This window comes from Rhipicephalus microplus, chromosome X, assembly GCF_043290135.1.
Source record: "Rhipicephalus microplus isolate Deutch F79 chromosome X, USDA_Rmic, whole genome shotgun sequence".
NCBI classification, from domain to species: domain Eukaryota; kingdom Metazoa; phylum Arthropoda; class Arachnida; order Ixodida; family Ixodidae; genus Rhipicephalus; species Rhipicephalus microplus.
The window spans coordinates 31,846,011-31,870,529 of NC_134710.1; the positions used below are offsets into that span (position 1 = coordinate 31,846,011).

Below are 24,519 nucleotides of genomic sequence, written 5' to 3' on the forward strand. Positions count from 1 at the left end.
ATTGTTCAGCGGGCTGGTGCTTGACTTCGTTGTTTTGAGCAACTTTTGTGTTGGATGCGAGTCGGGCCCAAAGGAAGGTGACCCTTCTTATGTGAAGGAACATCACCAGTGTCAGAAAAGCAGTGACAAGAAGGCTGGAGAAATGGAGGTTGAGGCTGCCCTCGTCGTCTTCAAGAAGTCACTTGAGTGGCACAACCTGCGCTACACCACGGTGCTTTGCGACGGGGACAGCCGCAGTTACCTTGCGCTACAAGAAGTTAAGGTTTATGGGTATATCCCAGTGGAAAAAGAGGACTGCATTATTAATCATGTCCAAAAGCATTTGGGCACTGCTTTGCCCAACTTGATTGCAAAACACAAAGGCCTTGGCCTTGAGAGTCTTGGGGGAAAGGGCCGCTTGACAGGAGACCTGATCTCCAAGCTCACCAATTATTATGGGTGGGCTCTGAAGACACACAGTGGTAATGTTGATGCTGTGCACACAGCAGTGATGGCCACTTATCATCACATCACGTCCAATGATGATGTGGCAAAGCTCACTCTGTGCCCACCTGGTCCAAATTCCTGGTGCAAACAAAATGCGGCAAAGGCCAAGGGGGAGCCCATTCCCAAACATCGTCGAAAGCTTCCTCCACATGTCTGCCAAGCCTTACTTCCCATTTATGAGTGCTTGTCAGACAGAAAGCTGTTGCAACGATGCCAGCGAGGGAAAACCCAAAATGACAACGAATGCCTGCATTCAATGATCAGGGCGCTGGCACCAAAGAAGCGACGTGCTTCGCTATTCACGGTGGAGGCAGCTGTGGCAGAAGCAGTGCTCAAGTTCAATGCAGGCAACAAAAAGGCATCAGAAGACATTATGAAAGAGTTGAGCCTAATCCCCAGCTGGCAAAGCCGCAGCCGCATGGCTGAAAAGGATCGACGGCGCACGGCAGCATTAGTCAAGAAGCCACAAGCAAAGGAGAACATGCACCAGTCCCTGAAAAAGCACCACAAAGGGACTCATAGTCAAAAGGACTACATGCCCGGTGCATACTGAGCATTTTCAAGTGCAGTTATGTAAATGATTGAGTTTTATTTCTTTTTCTCAGTTTTCTGAAAACATGCTTTTTGGTGACTTTACTAGTATGTCGGGTTGATATCTAGATATCTATAATCTAGAACAGCTAGAGCAATAATTTTCTCATTATCGTAAAGCCCAATCTGTGTATTGCAAAGTGCTGAGAGCAGAATTTCCATTTGCTGCCCATATAAGTTTAGAAGGTATTAAAAAGGTATTAAATTTCTTTGTATATGATAGCCATGACATGACTCCTCAACTTTCATCATTTACAGAATCACTACTTTTTCTTTATTTTAAATCTGCTTGCAGCATTGAATTATTGCTGATTACACTGTCTAGCTATGCAATAATATTTACTTTTTGATAAGCCCTTTCTTTTCTATTGTCTCCGAAAACAATAGAGTGGCAGCATTGTGTATCTTCTAAATAATTGACCTACAATGAAAACTTTTGCATATTCGAAATCAGCAGGAGAAACTACATAAGCATGTATATTTTCATCATGTTTGGTCCACAAATACAGAAAATATCTCCACACACCATGTCCCCCTGCCCCGCCGCGGTGGTCTAGTGGCTAAGGTACTCGGCTGCTGACCCGCAGGTCGCGGGTTCGATTCCCGGCTGCGGCGGCTGCATTTCCGATGGAGGCGGAAATGTTGTAGACCCGTGTACTCAGATTTGGGTGCACGTTAAAGAACCCCAGGTGGTCAAAATTTCCGGAGCCCTCCACTACGGCGTCTCTCATAATCAAATGGTGGTTTTGGGACGTTAAACCCCACGAATCAATCAATCAATCACCATGTCCCCCCTTTAAGTGTTTGTGTAACAAAAAGGAATGGGCATTTTGACGTACAATATTAACAGCCAGTACTGATCAATGGTCTTCCTATAAGAAAAAAAAAATCTTACTGCCAGTTCTGTACTGCGATTTCGAAAGCTAAGAAGGAATTCTTTCGTAAAACTCTTTCTTTGCTGCTGCCTTTCAAGCCTGTACATTTTGGAGCACTATTAACAGTACTAAGATGCAACATCTTCAATGATTCCAATCTAATGTTCCAGTGGTCCTTTGCAATTGCAGCAGTATTCTGAACAATGTGCTTTCTACACATTCTTTTAAGAGCACCCCTACAGCATTCCCACATTATTAAAAGACAAATTATTGATGCAGTTGGTGCAATAATATTGGTTATACTTATCGCATTACCGCATGTAGTATTGCATGGCAGATGAATCAGACAAGTTGTCACGCTATGTGGATTGTGCAACGAGTGGGTGGTACCAACACATTATAAAGCACTCAGGCATAATTGACTATCATCATCAGCCATTGCACAAACGAAGTGTTCAACTGTGTAGGAACTACTTCAGTAATTCATAAAATGATAAAATAAGGTGTGGTGGACACTTCACAACTGTACATGCACTGGCAATTCTAGGATAGTTTAAAGCAGTCAATGCTATACGCACAGACATTTTCCTCACAGCATGACTAAAATGTCCATTGAGAATCAAAGCGTAGCTAGCAAATGATAAGGTGATGAAAATGAGGCTCAACTATGTTACTGCGTTCCAGTCTAAAAGGCAAAGCCCAAGCATGCTACAAGTTTTGAAACTGTCATTACAGATGTCTACAATTACCTCAGGAAGTTGGCCTCTATGCAGAAACTTGATTTACATTAGCCTAATAACTACTGCCCGATATTAGGTACTAACATACCTTCCAGTAAATGTCTCAAAAACATAATACACCCACACCTCATTTAATTCTTGAGTTCAATTCCGTGTTAAGTATTTATAAGCATGGATGCCTTAAAGCAGTGTGAAATGCATTTGCTATGTTTTAGTAATGACTTATTCATTAATGCAATATTGAAATTCACACTGACTGCATATATTTCAAATTTGCTAAAGCATTTCACTGTCTCACACAAGCTACTTATCTTCACAATCAACCACTTAAACTTAGACCCAGGTGTAGTTGCATAGATTAAGAAATTTTAAACCAGTTAGCAGCAGCCAGTTAGAGACAGCTAACGATTTTTGTTCACCCAATTTTGCTGTAACATCTGGTGTCCAGCAAGGGTCCATTATTGTCCTCCTACTCTTGTTAATTTATGTTAATGATCTTCCGCCTTGCCTTTTAAATGTCTTTAACTATCTGGCTATTCGGAGACGACTGGGTACTTTAGCAGAAATATATTGATAATACTGATTATTTTAAGCTGCAAAAGCGACCTAGATAGAGTATTGTAACGATGCAATAAATGGGTTATGACAATACAGCTAAATGTAAAAGCACGCAAGTTTTTCACCACATTACAACGAATTGTCCACATACTTACTTTATAAAACCTCAGTACATTGTAAGTTAGAGTAAGCTGGCACCTTATGGGATCCCACTAATATGACTTGCATTCAAACTCTCACAGTTGTTCCAAATTGCACAGCATGTTTCATTTTAATAAATTATTCACATTACTAATGCCCCAAAATTTATCATTACAACACTTTAAAAGATGCTTTAGTTTATCCTTGTTGTTACACATCAGCAAGGAGGAATCATTGCTATAATGTGGACCCAGCTACCGTCGTATCACACATAAGTGTGTAATGAATGTTTTGCTTTGAGAACACGCGTCCCCTGGAATCCCCTTCTCGCTACGACTGCTAGCATAACAGAAGATCAAGAGGTTAGGGCTGCTCTAGAAAATGCTTTGAAAAATTTTCTATGTTAACTGTACATCTAACTCTTTCTCCCACTACTCCTTTCAATAGTGGCTTAGAGCCCTGAAAGTATTTCTAATAAATAATGAATAAATAAATATACTCCCTGTGCTTTGAATTGTCAAAAAGTGTCAAGCAATGTTGAACTGACAAAAAGTAAAGAGCCACTTACTTTTTAAAGTGATGACGATACAAAAAAGTATAATACCATACACATAGTTCCAGTCGTACTGTATTTCTTAATGCCATGACATGAATTCGATTCAACAAAATGGAAATATGCCATATTATGATGCAGACACACTTTTGTTTGTTGCAGTAAAGATTGTTTTTCAAGAGAACTTACGGCTTTCATGAAGGATCTGCAGTATCTTGCAGAGGACGCCTTCATGAGACTTGCCATCAGGGTGCGTGATCAGGACATCAACATCACCGCACATGGCTCGGCCTCTGCGATAGGAGCCACACGGAATCACCTCCAGTGCAGGCTGGATTGACAGGGCTGCTTTCTTCACCTGCAGTGACCGCACTGTTAACACATCAATGGTTAAAAGGCTATCTCACGCTCTTGACATACTGTGTCAGCAATCAACTCTGCTTCTGCAGACGGCATCTTCTCAAGGAAGTCATGGAAGTGCTTGAGCCCGATTTTCTGCTGGCTGCTCAGATTTCCTTTGGCAGCAAGTGCTTCCAGTGAACGAAAACCCTTGCAGCATAAAAAGAAAGAGGGAAGAGAAAGAAAGAGAGTACCGCCACATTCTTGTTTCTCCCGATGCAGACAGCGGAAATTTTTAAGGGCTCGTTTTCATTGTTAGACACAGTAGTAATGAGAAATAATAGACAATAATGTCAGGGAGAGCATGGGGGCTGTTATTAGAAGTACTTGCAATGTAAATGTGAACAAAGAAAAGTGGAAAAAAAGATGACTTGCCACCAGCAGGATCCAAGCCTGCAACCTTCGAATAATATGTTCGATGCTCTACCACTGAGCTACGGTGGCGGTTATCCCTCCGTCCACTTGGTGGGGTATATATGTACATGTAAGAGTGGGAGCTTCATTTAGTGCCACCTGTTGTTATTGCAGCAAGTGTGCAACACTCTTTTTGCCTGTTTTGGTGTCACGTAGTATGTGTTACGAGATGGCAGCTGACCAATAATAGTTCGCATGCCACCTCAAGGCATCAAGTCTGCCAGAACTAGACCCTCGCTATGAATAAAGGAAAGTGTAAAATTTTAAGGGTTCATTTTCATTGTTAGACAGTTTTAATGAGAATTAATAGGTAATAATGCCAGGGAAAGTATGAGAACTGTTATTAGAAGTAATTGTAATGTAAATGTGAACAATAGAAAGTGGACAAAAAGATGACTTGCCAACGGCAGGATCCGAACCTGCGACCATCGAATAACGCGTACGATGCTCTACTACTGAGCTAGTAGAGGTAATCCCTCCGTCCACTTAATAGGGTATGTATGTGTATGGAAACTTGGGAGTCTCAGTCAGCACCACATGTCGCCACTGCACCGAGTATGGAGCACTCACTGCAATATATACCCTACAAAGTGGACCCTACAAAGTGGACAATATATATCCTGTAGCTCAGTGGTAGAGCATCTGACGTGTTATTCGAAGGTCGCAGGTTCGGATCCTGCCAATGGCAAGTCACGTTTTCTTCCAATTTTCTTCGTTCTATTCTCATTTACATTACAATTACTTCTAAAAACAGCACCATACCTTAACTGGCATTACTGTATGTTAGTTTTCATCAATGCAGGCAAGTTATTCTAGCAGAGGAGAACACACCTGTGTAGACAGCAAAACACTGCCGGCATACTTGGCAAATTTAGGCATAAATCTATCTATGAAGCTGCTATGGAAAAAGTCCGAACTCACCTGCTGGACCCACTTTTGTGCTGTTGCTGGCCCAGCACCCCAGATTTTTGTGAACAAGTTCTGTGCAACAAGATTCTCCTGGCTTTGAAATTCTTCCAGCTTTTGAAGCCTGCCCTGCTGAACAATCTCCCATATTTTGTCTGCCAGCCTTTTCCCTACATTAGGCAGGGCCCTGGCTTCCTATCAGTGGAAAAGAAACTTCAGCAACATGTACTTGCAGCAACTGCTTTGAAATAGAGACATTTACGGGCACGTGGCCAGGAAACAAATAATGACATCTTAGCTGATTCTAACATTCGTTTGTACATTAAAAAAACCCTATAGAGAAAAACGATTTTTTTTGTAGGTAAATTACCCGTTCACAATACCAAAAACACAACTTTTGCCTCACGAAGGCTCCTGATAAGCGAGAAAACGTGCACCAATGAAATGCAGGTGGTGACACCACTTTGAAGTTTCTGCATTAAAGGGCCAGGCAACAGGCTCCAAATTTTTTTTACAACCCCCAAACAAGCTTGGTAATTCATAGAGTAGACAGCAGCGATCACGTTTTCTGAATATTACGGAGCTGCGCACCGCGCACAGCCTTCATTTTGAAAAACAATCCCCGTGCTCTTTTCCTACGCCTGACCAATCTCCTTGCACGCGTAGTGATGACAACTCGGCAACGTGATGCAGCACGCAGCTTGTCAATTGCTCTAAACCAGGTCTCAACAAATAGTAGTGAAGTCAACAACAGTTCCTCTTCCCACCCACAGCTACGACAGAGCTATTCAATCATAGGAGTTGCGAAACTCCCCATAGGCTCCATGCATCGAAACTTTCGAAAGTGGGACACTTCACTGACCCAGTCTTCGGGAGTGAGCAGATTTTCATGCCACCTGTTGATATGCACACCCACTATAAGTGCATTATTTGTGTTTTGTGTTGTTGCTCCCAGATGGTGCGGCAGTCTGCTCCCAAAAAATTTAACTCAGAAAAAATTGGGCCAACTTAATGTCCCGATTTTGCAACACAGTTTTGCTGCAAATCGTTGTCGGCTGCAAATCAAGGGACTGGGCTGCGGAGAAGCATCGGCACCAGGTAAACGTAAAACAGCGAGGCATCGCAGCAAGCGGAAGTGCATTGTGACTGATCGAGTTCACCCATGACGTCAATTACTGACGTCTTGTCACATTGCCGAAGTGGGCAGAGTCACGAAAACGGGCCACGCCTTCCCCTTCCCCTGAAGGAGAAGGGTGGCAAGACCGCGTGAATATTTGAAACCAGCTGAACACGATGTTCTAGCCCTTGTAACTTTTTTAATATAGCACATATTCAAAAAATTCTTGCGGCAGCATGTTCACGAAATACAAGTGCACATATTTCTCTTTACAATAATTTTCGGACCTAGGGGTTGTTTACTGGCCCTTTAAATAGTCGTGTTGCCACAGATTCGGACAGTGTCTACTGAGGTCTACATAGTTCTAATTGGCAAAGATGAAGAACATCGCCCTTTGAGGAAGATTATTATACCAAATTTTGGCAAATTTCATTGGCACCGAACAAAAAGAAACACTTTGAAATCTGTGATCTCATGCTGACATATATATGCAGAGATTTCAGCATGAAATTTAAAAATGAAACTCTGACCTTCATTTTATCTTCTATCAATAAACCTATGATGGCAAAATTAATTACAGTAGAATTGTCATCAATAATTTTTATATCAAAACTAATTCTTTATATTAGGTGTCCCTTTAATGTGCAGTGTGCTTCATTGGGCTGGTTGGCACATAATAGATGACAAATAAAACAGTGCTAAGACAGAATGAGATAAACATGCAGACAAGACGTTGAACTAACAACCAAAGTTTATTGCAAAACAAGTGCAATATATAGAAAGCAGGTATCTGTGCAAAATGAACGAAACACAGCAAAAATGCAGAAATTTCTGACAAGACACAAGATGAAAAAGGCACGATAACAGCTCTGTTGTCTTGCCTTCCTTGTCTTGTGTTCAGCCAAAAGTCTGTGCTAGTATTTCCAAGTTATAGGCATGAACCAATAAGCCCGAGCCTCAACCCTAACAAGCTTCATTTCAATCACAGTACTCATTTTAGATACAGATGAATGCTGCATACATCAAAGCACAAACTGAACAAGATATATTGCATTCTGAGACTCATTTATGATTATGCTTAATATTTAATGTATACCTGAATGAAAATAATACAAGAAAAATGAGCAACAGGAACATATAAAGAAATTAAGGTTTGAACTAACAATGGTATGACTTGATACCACACCCTTGACTTTGGGGTGTTCATATCGGTAAAAATACCTGTTTTTCGAAAATTCAACAAGTGCCGACTGATGCATACGTCTCTCATCTGGCCAATCTGAAATCACTCCAAAGGTTCCTTGCATAATCTTCATTGCTTTCCCGGCACACCACCAAGGTGTTTTACAATTCAAAATTAGGCCTCGCATTCTGCCATTAGATTATGTAACTGTAGTAGGGAGACAACAATATTTCTTTGGTTTCATCAGCTAGAACAATTGAGCGACATTAGCCGAGATTTATATGCTTTTGTAACTTATTTATCTTTTGTCAAGGCCTCATGTGGTTTTATTAACACTGCTCACTATACGTCAAAACAAATATCTACTGAACTAAAGTGAATTAGAATTGAAGAAATAAGAATGTAGCTGTGTAAACTCTGCTACAACACATACTTTGGTGCCGTTGTTGTTAAATAGTGTTTCAAAAGTTGTATTCCTACATACTTTATTACCTCCCATGTTGTGATCTCGGTAGGATGCCGTTTTAGCTGCATGATGGCTTTTTCATAACCTAGTGCTCTCCAGTGATCCTTAGTGCTTTGATAAGTTTCAACCATGGCCTGTAATAGAACAACCTCGGTTTGTCAGAAAGCTCACATGGTTGGTGCAGTACGCATCACCTCCAACTGGTCTGTTATGTGGGCATTCTTGTTCACAAGCACGTCTGTGGAGGGAACTGCACAAACCCACTTGTCCTGGATTCAAACATTAGAATGAAAAGATTATACATATTTATAATTACTGGACATACACTCAACACTTGGAACATGCACAAGCAACACTAAAGAATTCCAATATGGAGGACAACATGTCAAATAACAAATACCTACATAATTAAATCGTCCACACGGTCTCATAGATTCCACGCAAACATTAACACAGCATATTAAGTATGCCTAATATAGTTTGTGTTAGATTTCTAACATCAGATAATCAACTTGCATTGTGTGGCAAACCTTATGTTTAGGATCATTAATTAGACTATATGCTTATTTCTGTTGTTATTGTGCAATGTCAGAAATTGTACTAGTCATATGTTATAATACTGCGGCGTTCAGCGGCCTGCGTGCCAAACTGCAATCGGGATCAGTGGCCTCTTCAGGCTGGACAGCCTTAGCCTCTGCTCCCGCTCCTGTAAAACCACAGAGCAAATAAACTTTAAAAAAAACTAACGATCAATGCGCAGGTTGGACGTACCGAAACCACAGTTTTTTGCATCATTGAGGATTTCTCGCCCAGAGACGCACCAGGCTGATCTACGCAATCTGCAAGCTCAAGTTTCGCTCGCTTAGACGAAACACTACTGTCGCTGCACGTACTTGGCGATGACTTCCAGGGCAGTTCGTGCGTTGTTGTTTGCATTAATGAGCTGTTCTTCAAGCACTCGCTCAGCCACGTGCACTTCACGATTTTCGCAGCTGTAGGCAAGTTTTCTGGGTCCAATATTTTGGAGAAACGGTCTCTTTCCAACGACTCCGACACGACTATGTGCGTGGCCTGTTTTTCGTCGCCCACAACTGTGGCCCCGAGCTCAACCACTTTGCTCTTGTAGAGTCGCACCCGTGGGCCTCCAATACCCGTAGGCACAATGAATATGCGCGCTCCTGAAAACATTGTATTGATGTGTCAACCCGGTCAGGCACATTGACGGGCGTTCACAAACAGTGACATCACCCCGCCAAATTTTAGCTGTTTGAACCCCTGCTGTTCTCTAATGACAGCTATTGTAACATAATTATCTATGTCACGACGCCACGCCTCAAAACGTTTAAACGAGAAACCACAAAACAAAACGCTAAAACCTCAACACAACAGCCGCGCTAGTACACTAGTGACTGTAGTTCTGTGACTGCAGCCGCGCGCGACATATTTGTATCACGTGATCATGTACTGAACCAACGCCTCCTCTAAACAATGCCTGAGGAATGGCTCGCGCTCCCAGCGGAGTTGGCCTGCCTTCAGTTTTGAGCAAGCGCCGCGCAGTGGCGCTCGCGACCAAGACTATTATTGCTCTACCATAGACTATGCTCTGGTGACTGCAAAACTGGCCGCTCGCATAGCACAAGTGCATATTGATGAAGAGGGCCAGTTCAGCCTTGGAAGTGACCATAATCGCATACGGCTGTTGTTCTCTAAGGGCGGCTTTCGAACAGGCTGCATGTCACCTCCACCCAGGCGTGGCATGTACTTGCCGAGCAAGTCCGTGGAGAGGGTCGCCAAGGATTTTGAAAGTAGTCCTCAACGGCGGGAATCCCGCTCGTACAGTGAGTTCATGCGCGCACTGGACGCTGTAATGCGTACCCAGATGGTCCAGGAGAGGCCGGGACGCAGGCCACAGAACCCATGGTGGGACAAAGAAGTGGAGGTGGCGTGGAAGGAGCGCCGCCAAGCAAATCGGGAACATCGAAGATTTGTCAAAGGCCTTGACACTGAGGTATGTGCAGAGAAGTGGGCTGTGTATCTGGACCGTAAACACAAGGTACAGACCCTGATTCAGTGCAAGATAGCAGACTACAACCTTAGGCTGATCCAGTCCATCAGACAGGAAGGAAGATCTGCAGCACACAAATTTTGGACATACATTAGGTCCTTGGACAGAGCCGCCCCCCCGCCACCTCCTCTCATAGATGCGGCAACGGGGCAACCAGTCGGAGAGCCCTGTGAATACATTGCACAGCACTTCTCCCGGATTTTCGGGACCTCAGACTTGAATACAGACACCACCCTTAGTAAAGAGGAGGCAATCAGTCCTAATACCGAACGCCCCCCAAGCCAAACAGAACCACCCTGGGCCCTCTCAAGGTTCACAGTTGAACGGGCGTTGAAGCGGATTAGGGCTGGAACGGCCACTGGTCTGGACGGCATGCCAGCGCGCGTACTAAAGTGCTTGGGAGAAGACTCGAGGGAACAGCTCGCAGAGATCCTCACGGCCATCATCGAAGGCGAGCCCATCCCTAAAGAATGGCATGAAGGGAAGGTGATTCTTATCCCCAAAAGGGGCGGAGATGCGAGGAACATAGAGGACTACAGACCAATAACGGTCACCAGTGTTATGTATCGCTTGTTCGCGGGGGTCATCAAAGCATGGATGAGTGGCTGGGCGGAAACCAAGGGACTACTGACCGAGCTTCAGAATGGCTTCAGGCCAGGCAGACGTCTGGATGACAATCTGTTCGTCGTCACACAGTGTGCAGAAATAGCTCGCAGGGAAGGGAGAACGCTGTTGTGCTGCTTCCTCGATGTTGAAAAAGCGTACGATAGCGTGCCGCACGGTCCTCTCTTTGCATGCCTGTCTGACCTTGGACTGCCCCGGCTGCTAATCTCCACTATACAACGGTTGTACAGTGACAATGTAGTGAGTGTGCAGTTGGGTGCCATAACTACTGGCCCAATTCATGTAAATAAGGGTCTGAGGCAGGGCTGCCCACTGTCACCATTGCTGTACATTCTATACGCATCCAGAATAGAGCGGGCCTTGTTGAACTCCAACCTCGGATTCAGCATGCGTTTCAGCACAACTAGTGCTGAAGAGAACTTCCACCTGCCTGGTTTGGCATTTGCAGATGATCTGGTGGTTATGGCAGAGAGTAACCAGGAGTTGCAATCCCTCCTCGACATCTGCCAGACGGAACTCGCGAGTCTTGGACTTCGATTCAACACTAAGAAATCGGCGGTTGTCCGTCTAACTGGAGGGAGTACCGATGCAGCAGCGTTGACTTTAGGAGGAGAACTGCTGGCCACGCGCAACGATTACAGATACCTGGGCGTCACCCTGTGTGTGGATGCAGCAAAATATAGTCTACACGAGACTGTGATTCGACAGACTGCGTTGCAGGCTCAACGAATCCTTCGTCGCCGATGCCTATGGGGTTGCAACCGATTTCAGATGATCCGGGACCTGTGGAAGATGGTTCACGTGCCGGGCCTGACGTTTGGAAACGCGGTAGTGTGCATATCGCCAACGACACGGGAGTGGTTGGAGCGTCAGCAGAGAGAGGTCGGCCGTGCAGCGCTCGGTTGCCATTATCGAGTGGCCAACGAGGCGATTCAGGGAGACGTCGGATGGTCCAGCTTTGAAGCTCGGGAAGCCGCCAGCAAGATTGCCTATCGGGGTCGTCTCACGCTCATGCGACGCACTCGATGGGCGCGCCGCGTGTTCGAGTACCTTTCGGCAACATGCATGAGGACTGACTGGACACGACGACTCTACCAGCTGGAGAAGAAGTATGGCTTCTTTGCAGAAGCCAGTCCTATTGAAACAGCAGCCAAGTGGACGGTCGAGGTCCGCATGCGAGTCAGAGAAGCAGAAGAAACCCGATGGCGAGAAGCTATGGAGGCGAAGTCCACTCTCGAGTGCTACAGGAAACACCAGGACAGCATCTGTGGGTCGCGCCTCTATGACAATAGCATTGGCAGCAGCCTCCTGTTCGAGGCGAGAGCTGGGGCTCTTCGCACTCTGGAGTACCGCAGAAAGTTTGATGCCACTGTGGTCAGCAACCTGTGCAGAGTTTGCGGCGTAGCGAGTGAGACACAGGAGCATCTCGTCCTTCACTGCAGGAGTCTCCCAACTTCTCAGGTGGAGGGTGCAACCCTCCCACAGGCGCTCGGGTTTCAAAGGCTTGATGAAGATGGAAGCAGCGACAATGGGGGGGGACGGTACGCGGTCGCAGCCACGAAAAGGCGGCTTACTGAGTGGTGGGCAACTATACGGCGGACTTAGGACCTAGACCACTGTGTGCGCGTCTCTTGCCTGTGTCGTTCAAGAGTGTGGATCCTTTTCTTGGTCCTTTCTTTTTTCTCTGTGCTTTTTGTTTTTCTTTTCCCACCTTTCTTTTTGAGGCCAGGACACTGAGTGTGTTCCCCCGTTGCAAAGGGGCCGGCCGCCATCACATCATCATCATCATCATTATCACGGGAGCAGGCGGTACCAGCTAAGCGTTTTTCATCTGCGGCCCATAGGGGCGCGTCAGTCGAGAGTTGTTCAAAACCTGCAACCACGGAGGAAGGAAAGGTTTCCTTCCTCCGTGCCTGCAACTGTACACCGCTATTTCGGAGGCTATGCAAAGTGTTGCGTTGTCGCACCATCCGCCACAAGTGACGCTAGCGACCGAAAACATTCTAAAATAAAGGAAAGAAAGAGTGTGGCAGCCGTTTTTCTTCTCATGCGGCAGGCATCTTCTAGAGAAGGCGTTGTCAGTACCAACGCCTCCTCTAGGAAGATGCTTGCCGTATGAGAAAAAAAAAAAAAACAGCTGCCATACTTTTTTTCTCTTTCATTTTGAAAATGTTCTTGGTCGCTAGCGTCACCTGTGGCGGACGGTGCAACAACGCAACACTGTACATAGCCTCCGAAACAGTGGTGCACAATTGCAGGTCTTGAACAACTCTCGACTGACGCGCCCTTATGGGCCGCAGATGAAGAACGCTTAGCTGGTACAACCCGTCGCCGCGATGATAGTGTCGGTCGCGAGTGCCACTGCGCGGAGCTTGTTTAAAACTGAAGGCAGGCCAACTCCGCTGGGAGTGCGAGCCATTCCTCAGGCATCTTTCTAGAGGAGGCGTTGTCAGTACCTAGGGCAGAGCCTAGGGAACTATGAATGAAATAATTTCAGTCAGTTTCAGTGAAGGGGAGTGAGTGAGTGAGTGAGCAAACTTTATTTAACCAGCGGATTGAGGCGTGGGCCTAAGCCGCACCAGGGGCGGTGGAGAGACCCTGTCTCTCAGCCGCCTCCCGTGCTCGCTGGATGGCCCATATTTGATCTGTCCGATCTGAGCTGATCAGCGCGGCTTTCCACCGCGCCCCAAGCTGTTCTGGGGAGACTGCATTGGCGTCCTGTATCTTTGTGCATTCCCATAACATATGCTCTAGGGAGGCGCGTCTCATGCTACATAGTTTACACGAGTCATCTGGGTATAGTTCCGGGTAGATGCGATTTAGGTGCTTCGGATTGGGAAATGTTCTAGTTTGAAGTCGCCTCCAGTCAACCTCCTGAGGTCTGTCTAATGTGGAGCTAGGTGGTGGAAATCTGCGCCTTGACTTTTGGTAGAATAGGATAATGTCGCAGAACCTAAACATTCTGTCCCTCTCCCACCACTCATCTCCTCCCAGTACCTCATGTGAAGCTCCATTGCGAGTGCGGTAAGTGAGACCTCGCGCTACGTGGTGAGCCTCCTCGTTGAGGTTGGGAATGAGCGACGCACACGGGGTGTGGGCTGGGAACCATATAATATACCTTTCTTCGAATTCCTCGGATGATATGAGATTTGCCTTGCGGAGGAGTATATTGGCTGCCTCGGGAGATATCCTTCCTCGTGCATAGTTACGGATTGCTGACTGCGAGTCGCTGATGACATACCTACACTTTGGGGAAATTATGGCCTGTGCAATAGCCACCTCTTCCGCGATTTCTGAATTATCCGAGCGTATGGAGCACGCGTTTACGCATTTGTGGTTGGTGTTTATTACTGCCGCAACGTAGGATTTGTGACTAGGGTACTCCGCTGCGTCTACGAGCAACGCTTCCTTGTCTCTGCCGTAGGCCTTAAGCAGAGTTCTAGCGCGGCTTTCTCTTCTGCCCTGATTAAATTCGGGGTGCATGTTTTTGGGCAGATTGGGGACCTGAATCTTTTCCCTGATCACCTTTAGAACCGACATTTTACTTCTTTGTTGCCTATGGTAATTTATCCCCAACTTGTCAAGGATACTCCGTCCTGTGCGCGTGCTGGCTAGCCTCTCCAACTGGGCAATCTGTTGCGCTTCTATCAACTCCTCTAAAGTGTTATGTAAGCCCAGTTGAAACAGTTTTTCGTTGCTGGTGCTATCTGGAAGGCCCAAAGCTTGTTTGTACGCCTTTCGTATGAGTGCGATGATATTGAGTTTTTTGGCTGTATACCAGTTTAGATATGCCGCTACGTATATAATGTGACTTATGGCGAATGAATAAATAAGCCTGATGACGTTAGTCTCTTTCATGCCTTGGTGTTTGTTGGTGACTCTCTTGATTAGCCGTATTGCGTTGGTGACTTTGGTTACTAACCTCTTGACAGTTTCACCGTTTGTACCCTTAGACTCGATGATGAGTCCAAGGACTATGATTTGTTGCACTATAGGAATAGTCCTGCCGTTTTTGGTGTGAATTTGGATCTCTTCGTAAGCACGGTCCCGGTTGTATCCCTTGGGTGGTCTGCCTTTAAGCGTGGGGCGATAGAGGAGGAGTTCGGATTTATCTGGCGAGCACTCGAGGCCAGTACCATCAAGATACTCCTCAATAGTGGTGACGGCCTCCTGTAGTCTGTGCTCTATCTCTCCGTCACTACCTTCACACGCCCAGATGGTGATATCATCTGCATATATAGAATGATGTATTCCGTGTATTGAGTTCAGCCGCGCCGGGAGTCCTATCATTATGAGATTAAACAGCATTGGCGATATGACCGAACCCTGCGGGGTACCAGCACTACCCATAAGCCTTTCCTCAGATCTCAGTTCTCCCATTACGATAGATGCCGTTCTGTCTGTTAAAAAGTCCTTGACATAGTTATACGCTCTTGATCCTAAGTTTAATTGGCAGATCTGATGTAAGATAGCCGTATGCGATGCTTTGTCGAAGGCTTTTTTAAGGCCTAACCCTAAGATCGCCCGGGTAGCTCTTGTTTTGTTACCTAGAATCTGCTGCTTAATTTGCAGCATGGCGTCTTGCGTGGAGAGCCGTGTGCGGAACCCCAACATGGAATCTGGGTAGATTTCGTTCTCCTCAAGAGAAGTGTTGATTCTGTCTAGAAAAGCGTGTTCCATCAGCTTCCCAGCACAAGACGTTAGTGATATGGGGCGTAAATTCGATAGATCGGGGGGTTTCCCGGGCTTGGGGATGAGGATTATTTTAGCTTTTTTCCGCTGTTTTGGTATAGTGCCCTCGGTCCAGCACTCGTTAATATATTGCGTGATGTTCTCTATGGCTTGGTCGTCAAGGTTCCGTAGTGTTCTGTTAGTGATCCCGTCTGGTCCCGGTGCAGATTTGGTGTTTAGCTTCTGTAGCGCGGCCCTGATTTCAGCCACAGTAAACTCCTCATCTAAGAGCTCGTTTCGGCCTCCGGAATATGGTCCGTGCTCTATGACAGGCATGGCGGGAATGTACGTGTTGCTAGCCTCAGCGATAAAGTCCTCCTCACTGCCGTTATACTGGTGCACCAGTTTACGCAAGGTTTGCTTGTGTGCTGATTTGGTGTTATCTGGGTCTAGCAGGTGTTTGAGCATGCGCCATGTCTGACCAGCATTCATTTGGCCATCGAGACTATTACTAATTTGGTCCCATTGCTGTTTGCTTAGCTGCTTACAATGTTCTTCGATCTGTTTGTTGAGCTTGGCTATGCGCTTGCGCAAGGGCCTGTTGTGCCTCTGTCCCCGCCATCTATTCTGTAGTGATTGCTTGGCCTCCCACATGTGTGCGAGACGGCTATCAATCTGCTCTAGGGGTGGACTTGAAGTGATACTTCGCGTTGCCTCGCTGACGTCGTTATTGACATCTTTGATCCAATCTTCTATATTGCTGATAGGGTCTTGTTTTTTCGCGTTTCTGACTTTCCGAAACTTATCCCAGTCAGTCTATCTAATCTGTCTCTGAATTTTGCGGCAGCCATGGTTTCTATCCTGATTTCTAATATTCGATGATCACTCCCCAGATCATCGAATGTGTTTTTCCATTTAGCGGTCCCCGCGTTACGAACTAACGTTAAGTCTGGAGTGGTGTCTCTTGCAAGCCCAGTTCCCATACGCGTAGGGGAGTCGGGGTCAGTGATGAGAGTTAAGCCTGTTTCTTGAATATCCTGCCATAACGTTTTTCCTTTGGCTCTTGTGTATCCGTATCCCCAAGCACTGTGTGCAGCGTTAAAGTCTCCACCTATGACGAGTGGATTGGGTCCCGCTATATCTACGGCCTTCTTAAAGAGAAGAAGGAAGCGTTGTCGTATGCGTGAGGGATTGCTGTACAAATTCAGAATAAATATGCTCGGAGATTTTTTTCTTTTAGGGGCAAGTTGTACGAGTATATGTTCAATTTCTGTGATGCGGGTGTCGTGGCAGATTGCTACGAGTCCCTTCCTTACTAAAGTGGTTAGTGTTCTAATATCCCCTGTTGAGGGGCCAATCGCCTGATATCCCGGTATCTTAGCTAAAGCATGGGTTTCCTGCAAAATTAGAACATCCGGTTTGGTTCTGTCTCTAAGGTGTTGTTGCAAGACTGCTCTCTTCCCCTCATAGCTCCTGCAATTCCACTGCCAAATAATTAAGTCCCTTTTTCTGGGCTTCCCTATTTTGAGTTGGCTATCGAAGAGGGAGGAGGGTGAAAGGAGGCAGGCCTCATGAAATTAGTTGATATAGCCACTGATGTGGTGCCCTGAGATAAGTGTGAATTTCCTTCAGTGCTTATCGGAAGATTGGTAGCTGGAAGTACCGGAGGTGTCCTAGGGTTGAGATTGGCTACGTTAGCTTCGAGTTTATCTAGTCTATTCATGATCATGGATATTGCAAGCGAGAGGTTGTTGGTTGCCTCTGCCTATTCCTTAACTGCTTACTGTATTTCGGACAATGTTTGATTAATGTTCGAGGTTTGCGCCGTAGTTTTGTCATTAGACGCCTGAGCTTTCCTTTTAAGAGGTGGCGGGGTACTGTCCTCGTCCATTCGGTTATCTGGCATTTCTTCGAGGCGCTCTTGGGCCGCGGAACGCATTTGACTAGAAGTTCTATTTGTGCAGTTTTTAAGACTTTGAATTTTCCGAGTAAGTTGTGATATCAATTCTCTAAGCTCAGCGTTTTCTTTTTTCAGCTCCGCTATATCACTGACATTATGCGCAGTCTCCCCCGAAGGCTCAGGGCACGTCCCTTTAGCCACGTCTGACCAGCTCACCGTGAATGCCGGGTTCCCTTGATGGCCATTGCCACCTTTGGCTTAGACCGGGATCTGGAACGGGATGTAGTGCGCCTTCTCGGTCCCGGAGACTGGGTGGTGTGGCCGCGGGGCGTTGCGCAGGACCAGGACCTTGATCTGAACCCAGGCGTGGCCCTCGTCCGGAATTTGGACCTCCCGCGTTCGGTTGGCTTGGTGGTAGGGGGGTAGTTCTCCTCGAGCGTCTCTTGAAATTGTCGGAACTACTGGCGTTGTTTTACGATGTAGGGTGTCTTGAACTTGGCCTTGCAGAGTTTGTCAGCCGTGGGATGATCCTTGCCGCACAGCTGAGATCGTGGCTGACAGTGGTGGTCCTCGCTCGGATCAGGCGTTCCACAACCCGCACATAGCTTGTCGTTTGGCCTCCAACACATGTCACTCCTGTGCCCAAGTCTGTTGCATTGTTTGCAAAAGTCAACTTGTTTCCTGTATAGTGAACAGCGTGTGAGCACTCCTCTGTACATAACGTGCGTCGGGATTCTGCTGCCGTCAAAAAGGACTATCACTGTCGTGGTATTGCCAAGACGTTTGGCTGCGATCGCTGTAGGATTTCGGGCTGTAATAATAGCTGCGGTGATGTCCCGTGGGGTTTCGTTCAAAGGAACTCCTTTGATTACACCTTTGGCAGTGAGTTCCGGGGCCGTCTCGTATGCTCCCACCTCATACAGCTTGTCGTTGGCTTTGATGTGCTTGATGCCTTGGTACTTGTCTGCATGGTCTTGGTTTGGGGTGCTAACGACCAAAATGTTCTGAAAATTATTCGGACAAATCGTGTCCGTCTCTTTTTCTTCATAAGGGATCTCGGCCGCTTCATACACAGCTTTGTCTAGCTCCGTTAAGCTGAGCTTGGATAGCTGCAGTCCTCCTCTTGGCCTTATAACTATCTTGAAGTCGCCTATCGGCAGTCTTGGCATTTTGCTGGCTCTGGTTATCCGGGATATCAGATTTGCACCGCGTGTTCTAGGTGTTCGGATAGGGCTAGGGCTACCACGGCGTTCCTGGCTACCTTTCTTCGCACGTTTTCTGTTCCGAACTTCTGTCCACCCGTTGCCTGTGTCATCTTCCTGTTGGGTGACGTCTTCGTCTTCCCGTTGGGTGGCGTCTTCATTCTGCTGCGATACCTCCATTATTGATGATTACGGCCTGTATGGCGCGAACGCCGAGGCCTGGCTATCGTGAGGCTGCCCCAGTCGACGCGGAGCGCCGGTCGTAGGAATAGTAGACGCTGCTTGGTGGGGGCTGGTTTTCGGTCGTAAAATCTCGAAAAATGATCACCCACCTTAGAATATGGTCTCTTCGGATTCTCGGTGACGAGAAGAATCAGATGGTATATAAATCCGAGCGGTTCCTGGCTGTATTCGCTGCAAAATCATTCTATGAGAACGGAGCCGACGTGAAGAGCGTCCATTCACCTCGGTGACCGCAGCGCCTCCTCTCCAGTGAAGGGGACGGTTATCGAATTAGGCGTGGAGGGGTCAAAGGTAGGAAATTGATGGACGAACATCGTCAGTATTAATCTGGTATCAGTGCTTCTTATTTCATCGTGTGCGTAGAGGCGTGTCCGCCTTCGGTAAATGTTCATAATCGCTCTCGCATGAGAGATAGTCGATCCCTTTTGCACCACTCAATGGTAGAGCTGTAACAGAACGATCAATGTTTGAATAACCGCCGACCACGCAAAGTGAGCATGGTACAGTCCGCCTAAACATATGATACAGTAACTGGTTGATACAGTAACCCACCTAAACATACATGTGGCGAGTGCCTGCGCGCTAGCGATACGTTTATTCCGACAATGAATAGGAAAGTTAAAGCATTGTTCAGCGCATATAGTTATAAAATCTCTTTATTTAGGAAAATACTCTCCCTTCCACTCGGACGCGCGTTTCCCTCCTCGATTCTCCTCGCACGCGCAGCCCCCGCATCTCAGCCACTCAAATGGATACAATAATAATAACAAACAAATCCACGCATCTCCACGAATCAAGTGGGCGAAGCCAGTGGGGTACGATCATTATCTCGCATGTTTCGACTACACCAGCGACACTATGGGGGGGGGGGGGTGGAATGTCACGGGTGGGCTGAAGCCTCCTGCCGAATTCTCGCCTGCCCCCTTCGTTCGCCCCCCCCCTTCCCCAACACCCCAAGAGCAAGCGTTGTCAAAACACAACGCGTAAGCTTTGCGCCTCCCTGTCGTAGGCACTGCGCCGTGCTCCCGACCGGGTTGCAGAAATTAGGTGCCTTTTCTCGTCTTCTAACCGCTACCACCACCACCTGTCACGCCCCTGAAGAAACGCAATTGTCGTCTGGGACCCCCCCCCCCCCCCCCCCCCCCCTCAGAAAAAAAAAAAAAGATCCTGGCGCACACAAGTTCCACACACAAGGTCAGTTCACACTGAGGCAAATGATTATACATATGAAACAAGCTAACTAAATATTACGCATTTCCTTTTGCGTGAAGGCGACATCACGTAGGTCAATATTTCCGTAAAATATTTGATTCTTCAAGAAACTTCTTGAAGGCGACAAGTGCTCTTTTTTGAAGATGTGCAGTTGGCCATGGACCTATTATTTCCATCACCGTGAAAGGCCACCTATATATAAAAGTTGCTAACTTGCTCGTAATACTTTTTATTGTGTCTCATATTTCGGGCACTCCAGAAGCCGCTCATGTACGTTTTGGTCAATTAAGGTGGCCGCACGAACAGTCTGTACTAGGCGCACGTTTTATCCTGTGCAGGAAGTGTCGCATAAATCCTGTACCAAGCCGTAGGGGGTGGACCGATGTTTCAAATTTCCCATTTACTCTTTAACTCTGATGGAATGCTTAGTTTTATGCAAAGGTCTATTAAATATAAATTTGAACTTTTAGATTTTTCGTCGAACCATTTGTATTTGGTGACGCTACAGGTTATCTGTCTAAGGAGTAGACGCATTTCTGTGCGTGAAATTGGCAGAAAAATTTTCCCTTCGTTATTGTGGGCCCTATTTGCCGCGGCATCCGCTGCAGTGTTTTCTGGAATACTGTAGTGACCTGGTATCCATTGAAATGCGATCTCGTGGTTCATTTCTCTTGCTTATGCGTGTTCTTTTAAGGTCTCATATAATAGGCAAGCGTTTAGACAGAGTTTTTTATCACTTTGCAGCGACGCTAGAGCGGCCTGCGAATCCCTAAAAATGACCCATTTTTGTGCCTCTTTTCCGCATGTTATGACGTGTAACGCGGTTAATAACAATTGTATCTGACGATGCTAGCTCTTGTGCACTTGGAGCCGTACTCTTACTAGACCAACATAACGGCGAAAGGTATCCGGTCGCTTTTGCATGAAGTGCTCTCACCACTGCAGAGCATAAATACAGCCTAATCGAAAAGCAAGTTCTGGCTGTAGCGTGGGCTGTCCAAAGATTCGACGAGTTATTGCGGGGCCTCAAGTTTATCATCGAGACCAATCACAGACCATTTGCCAAGCTGCTTGGTTCAGCTGACCTCGACGTCATGCCTACAAGGGTACAACGTTTTCGGATACGACTGATTCCGCACCAGTTCTCTAACAGATATGTACCAGGTAAATTCCTAGCCACGACGGACACTCTGTCCAGGGACCGTCAAGTCTCACCCAGTTTCAGCAAACAACGTGGAGGTATCCCAGGTACTTGCGGCTCTCCCTTCGACTTTATGTCTGGATAACTTCAAAGCCCAGCAGACTTTGGATAGAGAGTGCGCTACCCTAGCAGAATACTCTACTAGAGGCTGGCCCAGACATGATTGGTTACCCCTTAACATGATTCCTTTTCGGGAATATCGTAGAAACTTCTCTGTCTCTGAAGGCTTGTTAGTGATGGGGTTATGGTAGCAAATGTTTTGCGCAAGAACATGCTGGAATGACTGCACGATGACCATCAAGGCATCAACCGGTGTTTGGCTTTAGCCAGAAGTTGGCTCTGGTGGCCTGGCATCACTAGCTAATACAAGACAGCCATATCCAACTGTCGCTTTTGTGCTATTACTAGAATCTAGCCGGCTGAGCCTCTAATCAACCCCAAGGCTCCCTCCTCACCTTGGGAGCAAGTCACCATACACTTATTCCATATGGATGTTGAAGATTTCTTGCTGGTAGTGGACCGCCGCTCTAGATATCCGGAAGTAATTTCACTGCGATCCACTTGGGCTGATGCGGTCATCCTCGCAACGAAAAGCATTTTTGAACGACATGGCATTCCAGATACCGTGATCAGCGACAATGGGCCACAGTTTGCTTGTACAGAATTTGGGAACTTTGCCGAGGTATATAGATTCCGGAACATTACAAGTAGCCCCATTATCCGCAATCGAACGGGGAGGTAGAGTGAATAGTTCAGACTAATAAGGGCATATTAAAAAAAGCCATGGATCCCTTCTTAACCTTATTCGCTTACCGTAACACCTCAGACATCTGTGGCTATACTCCAGCTGAGCTCCTGATGGGACGCTCCCTTTGAACGTGCATCCCAGTTCTGAGAAAGAAGCTCCAGCTGGACTGGCCGTCCACCAATGACTTTGAAGACAGGGACAAAAGACAACGACAAGTGCAAGCCAGGAACTTCGATACTCACTATGCTGCAAAGCATCTCCGTGCCCTAAATGAAGGAGAAGAGGTGTGGCTGCAAGACGTCAAAGTGTGGGCTACAGTTCTGAGTCCTGCTCAAAGACCACGTTCTTATGTGATCCAGACGCCAAACAGTGTTCTAGTCAGGAGTCGTAGACATCTTGTCTTAAAGGGACACTGAAGAGGTTTTGCATTCGCGAATTTATTGCGAATGCAGTATCTGCGACCTCTCACAACATGTCTACGGATGTTTTTTTTTTCTCGCGAGGTTCGAGTAAACAACAAAATTGCTGCCATCTGTAGGCCGTTGTGTGCATAGCCGCCATGTTAGAGAATCCGCGCGGCGCAGTACGCACAGGTCCGCGTGTGTTTACGTAGACGTATACGTAAGGCGTATCGACGTGAGGCATGTATTGGCTGATAACCGCAATGCCGACGTATTTCTGCGTCACACAGATACGAACTCTGAATGCTGAAGGGGAAAAAGGTAGAGAGAGAGAATAAAACATTCATTTGCGACCGAGGAAAGAATGTCGGTGAGTGAGTTCCTTAGTCCGGGATCCCATTGGCACGGGCCGCTGTCCTCGCTCGTCTCACGAGGGCCTCTTTGGTCTTCGGATCCGAGCTGGACAGAGCTGCCTCCCACCTTACAGTGTTGTGCTGTGCTCTGGGTTGTAGAGGTGGATTGTGTGGGTATTCCCATACCTTCTGGTACAGGGTGGCTGTTTTAGTGACGCAGAACCTGCACTGTGGTATATGTGTCGGGATCTATCTTGGACAGTATGTACGGAGTGGGGTAAGACGAGGTCTGCAGGCGACGCCACGCTACCTGAGATTCTTTACTGGGCTTTGGCCCCAGGGGCGGAAGTTTCTACCTTTCGAGTCTTTGATGTTCTAGAATATCTGTCCATGTTAGGAGCGGGTCCATACGCATAGCCGAGGGTGGGTGCGATATGCCGGGGTCGGAGGTCCGGAAGAGAAATTCTCGGGTCGAGGCATGGGCGAGCTCATTGCCTCTAACACCGCAAAGGGCGGATATACATATCAGCTGCTTTCTTTCGCCCTCTGAGCGTAAGGACGAGAGTTGTGTAAGAAGTCAATGCGCAATGGGGCCAATGTAGCCTTTACAAAAATTTTGGTAGGCTGCTTTTGAATCTGTCAGAACGAAAGTGGACCTTGGGTTTCGTAGGGCGAGGGAGATTCCTGCTTCTTCCATACTAGTTGTGTCGATCTCTGTCCTGGGCTGATATACAATCAACCTGTTTTCCACAAATGAAGCTTGCTGTATATTTGCCGTTCACTGGTCCAGCTGCATCGACAAAGAAGGCGCCCTCAGTATCTGAGTAGGTGTCGTGAACTTTTGCCCGTGCCCGACGTCGATGTTCGTGGAACTGAGGATGCAGCCCCGCCGCGGTGGTCTAGTGGCTAAGGTACTCGGCTGCTGACCCGCAGGTCGCGGGTTCGATTCCCGGCTGCGGCGGCTGCATTTCCGATGGAGGCGGAAATGTTGTAGGCCCGTGTGCTCAGATTTGGGTGCACGTTAAAGAACCCCAGGTGGTCGAAACTTCCGGAGCCCTCCACTACGGCGTCTCTCATAATCATATGGTGGTTTTGGGACGTTAAACCCCACAAGTCAAGAACTGAGGATGCATGTTGCGTGGAAGTGGTTTGATGATAAAGTCCTGCCTCCATTCATGTGGGATATGTTGTTTTCCCCTTCTCTCAATGGGGAAAAAGGTAAGCCGTAAACTTTGTCCCCCACCCCCCCTTTATTTTCAAGCTGATGGCGTTTCCAGCGTGAGCTCCGGCCACTGCTCCCGAAATACGTGTTTGCGTTCTCCTTTCTACGAAACAAATTAAGTACGCTTCAGTACCGTTGCTCCCTCCTCAGAACGAACCGATGACGCGCACTTGCTTCTAATTCAGCGTGTGCCGTTACCCCAACATAATAAACAAAACACATTCAACGAAATGTAGGCACACGCAATT

The 24,519-nt window shown here is 46.8% G+C and overlaps 1 protein-coding gene across 4 annotated transcripts in view; it reads right to left on the reverse strand.

Annotated features, from left to right (window-relative positions):
- The window catches only part of LOC119182102 (DNA polymerase lambda), a 52,937-nt gene extending 43,052 nt beyond the window's left edge, over nt 1-9,885 (reverse strand). The window contains exons 1-6 of one of the 4 annotated variants that reach the window (XR_012886608.1): nt 9,201-9,885; nt 8,624-8,698; nt 8,456-8,563; nt 5,679-5,858; nt 4,365-4,493; nt 4,134-4,302 (exon numbers count right to left, since the gene is read on the reverse strand). Coding sequence is in view for 3 of the 4 variants with exons in the window: in XM_075876149.1 (XP_075732264.1) it covers nt 4,134-4,302; nt 4,365-4,493; nt 5,679-5,858; nt 8,456-8,563; nt 8,624-8,698; nt 9,201-9,617 (1,078 nt within the window). In the remaining variant the exon portion in view is untranslated. Of the gene's footprint in view, nt 1-4,133; nt 4,303-4,364; nt 4,494-5,678; nt 5,859-8,455; nt 8,564-8,600; nt 8,699-9,200 lie in introns of all 4 variants that reach the window. The other 3 variants (XM_075876149.1, XM_075876151.1, XM_075876150.1) reach the window with 3 other exon arrangements.
- Nucleotides 9,886-24,519: the final 14,634 nt, after the last annotated feature.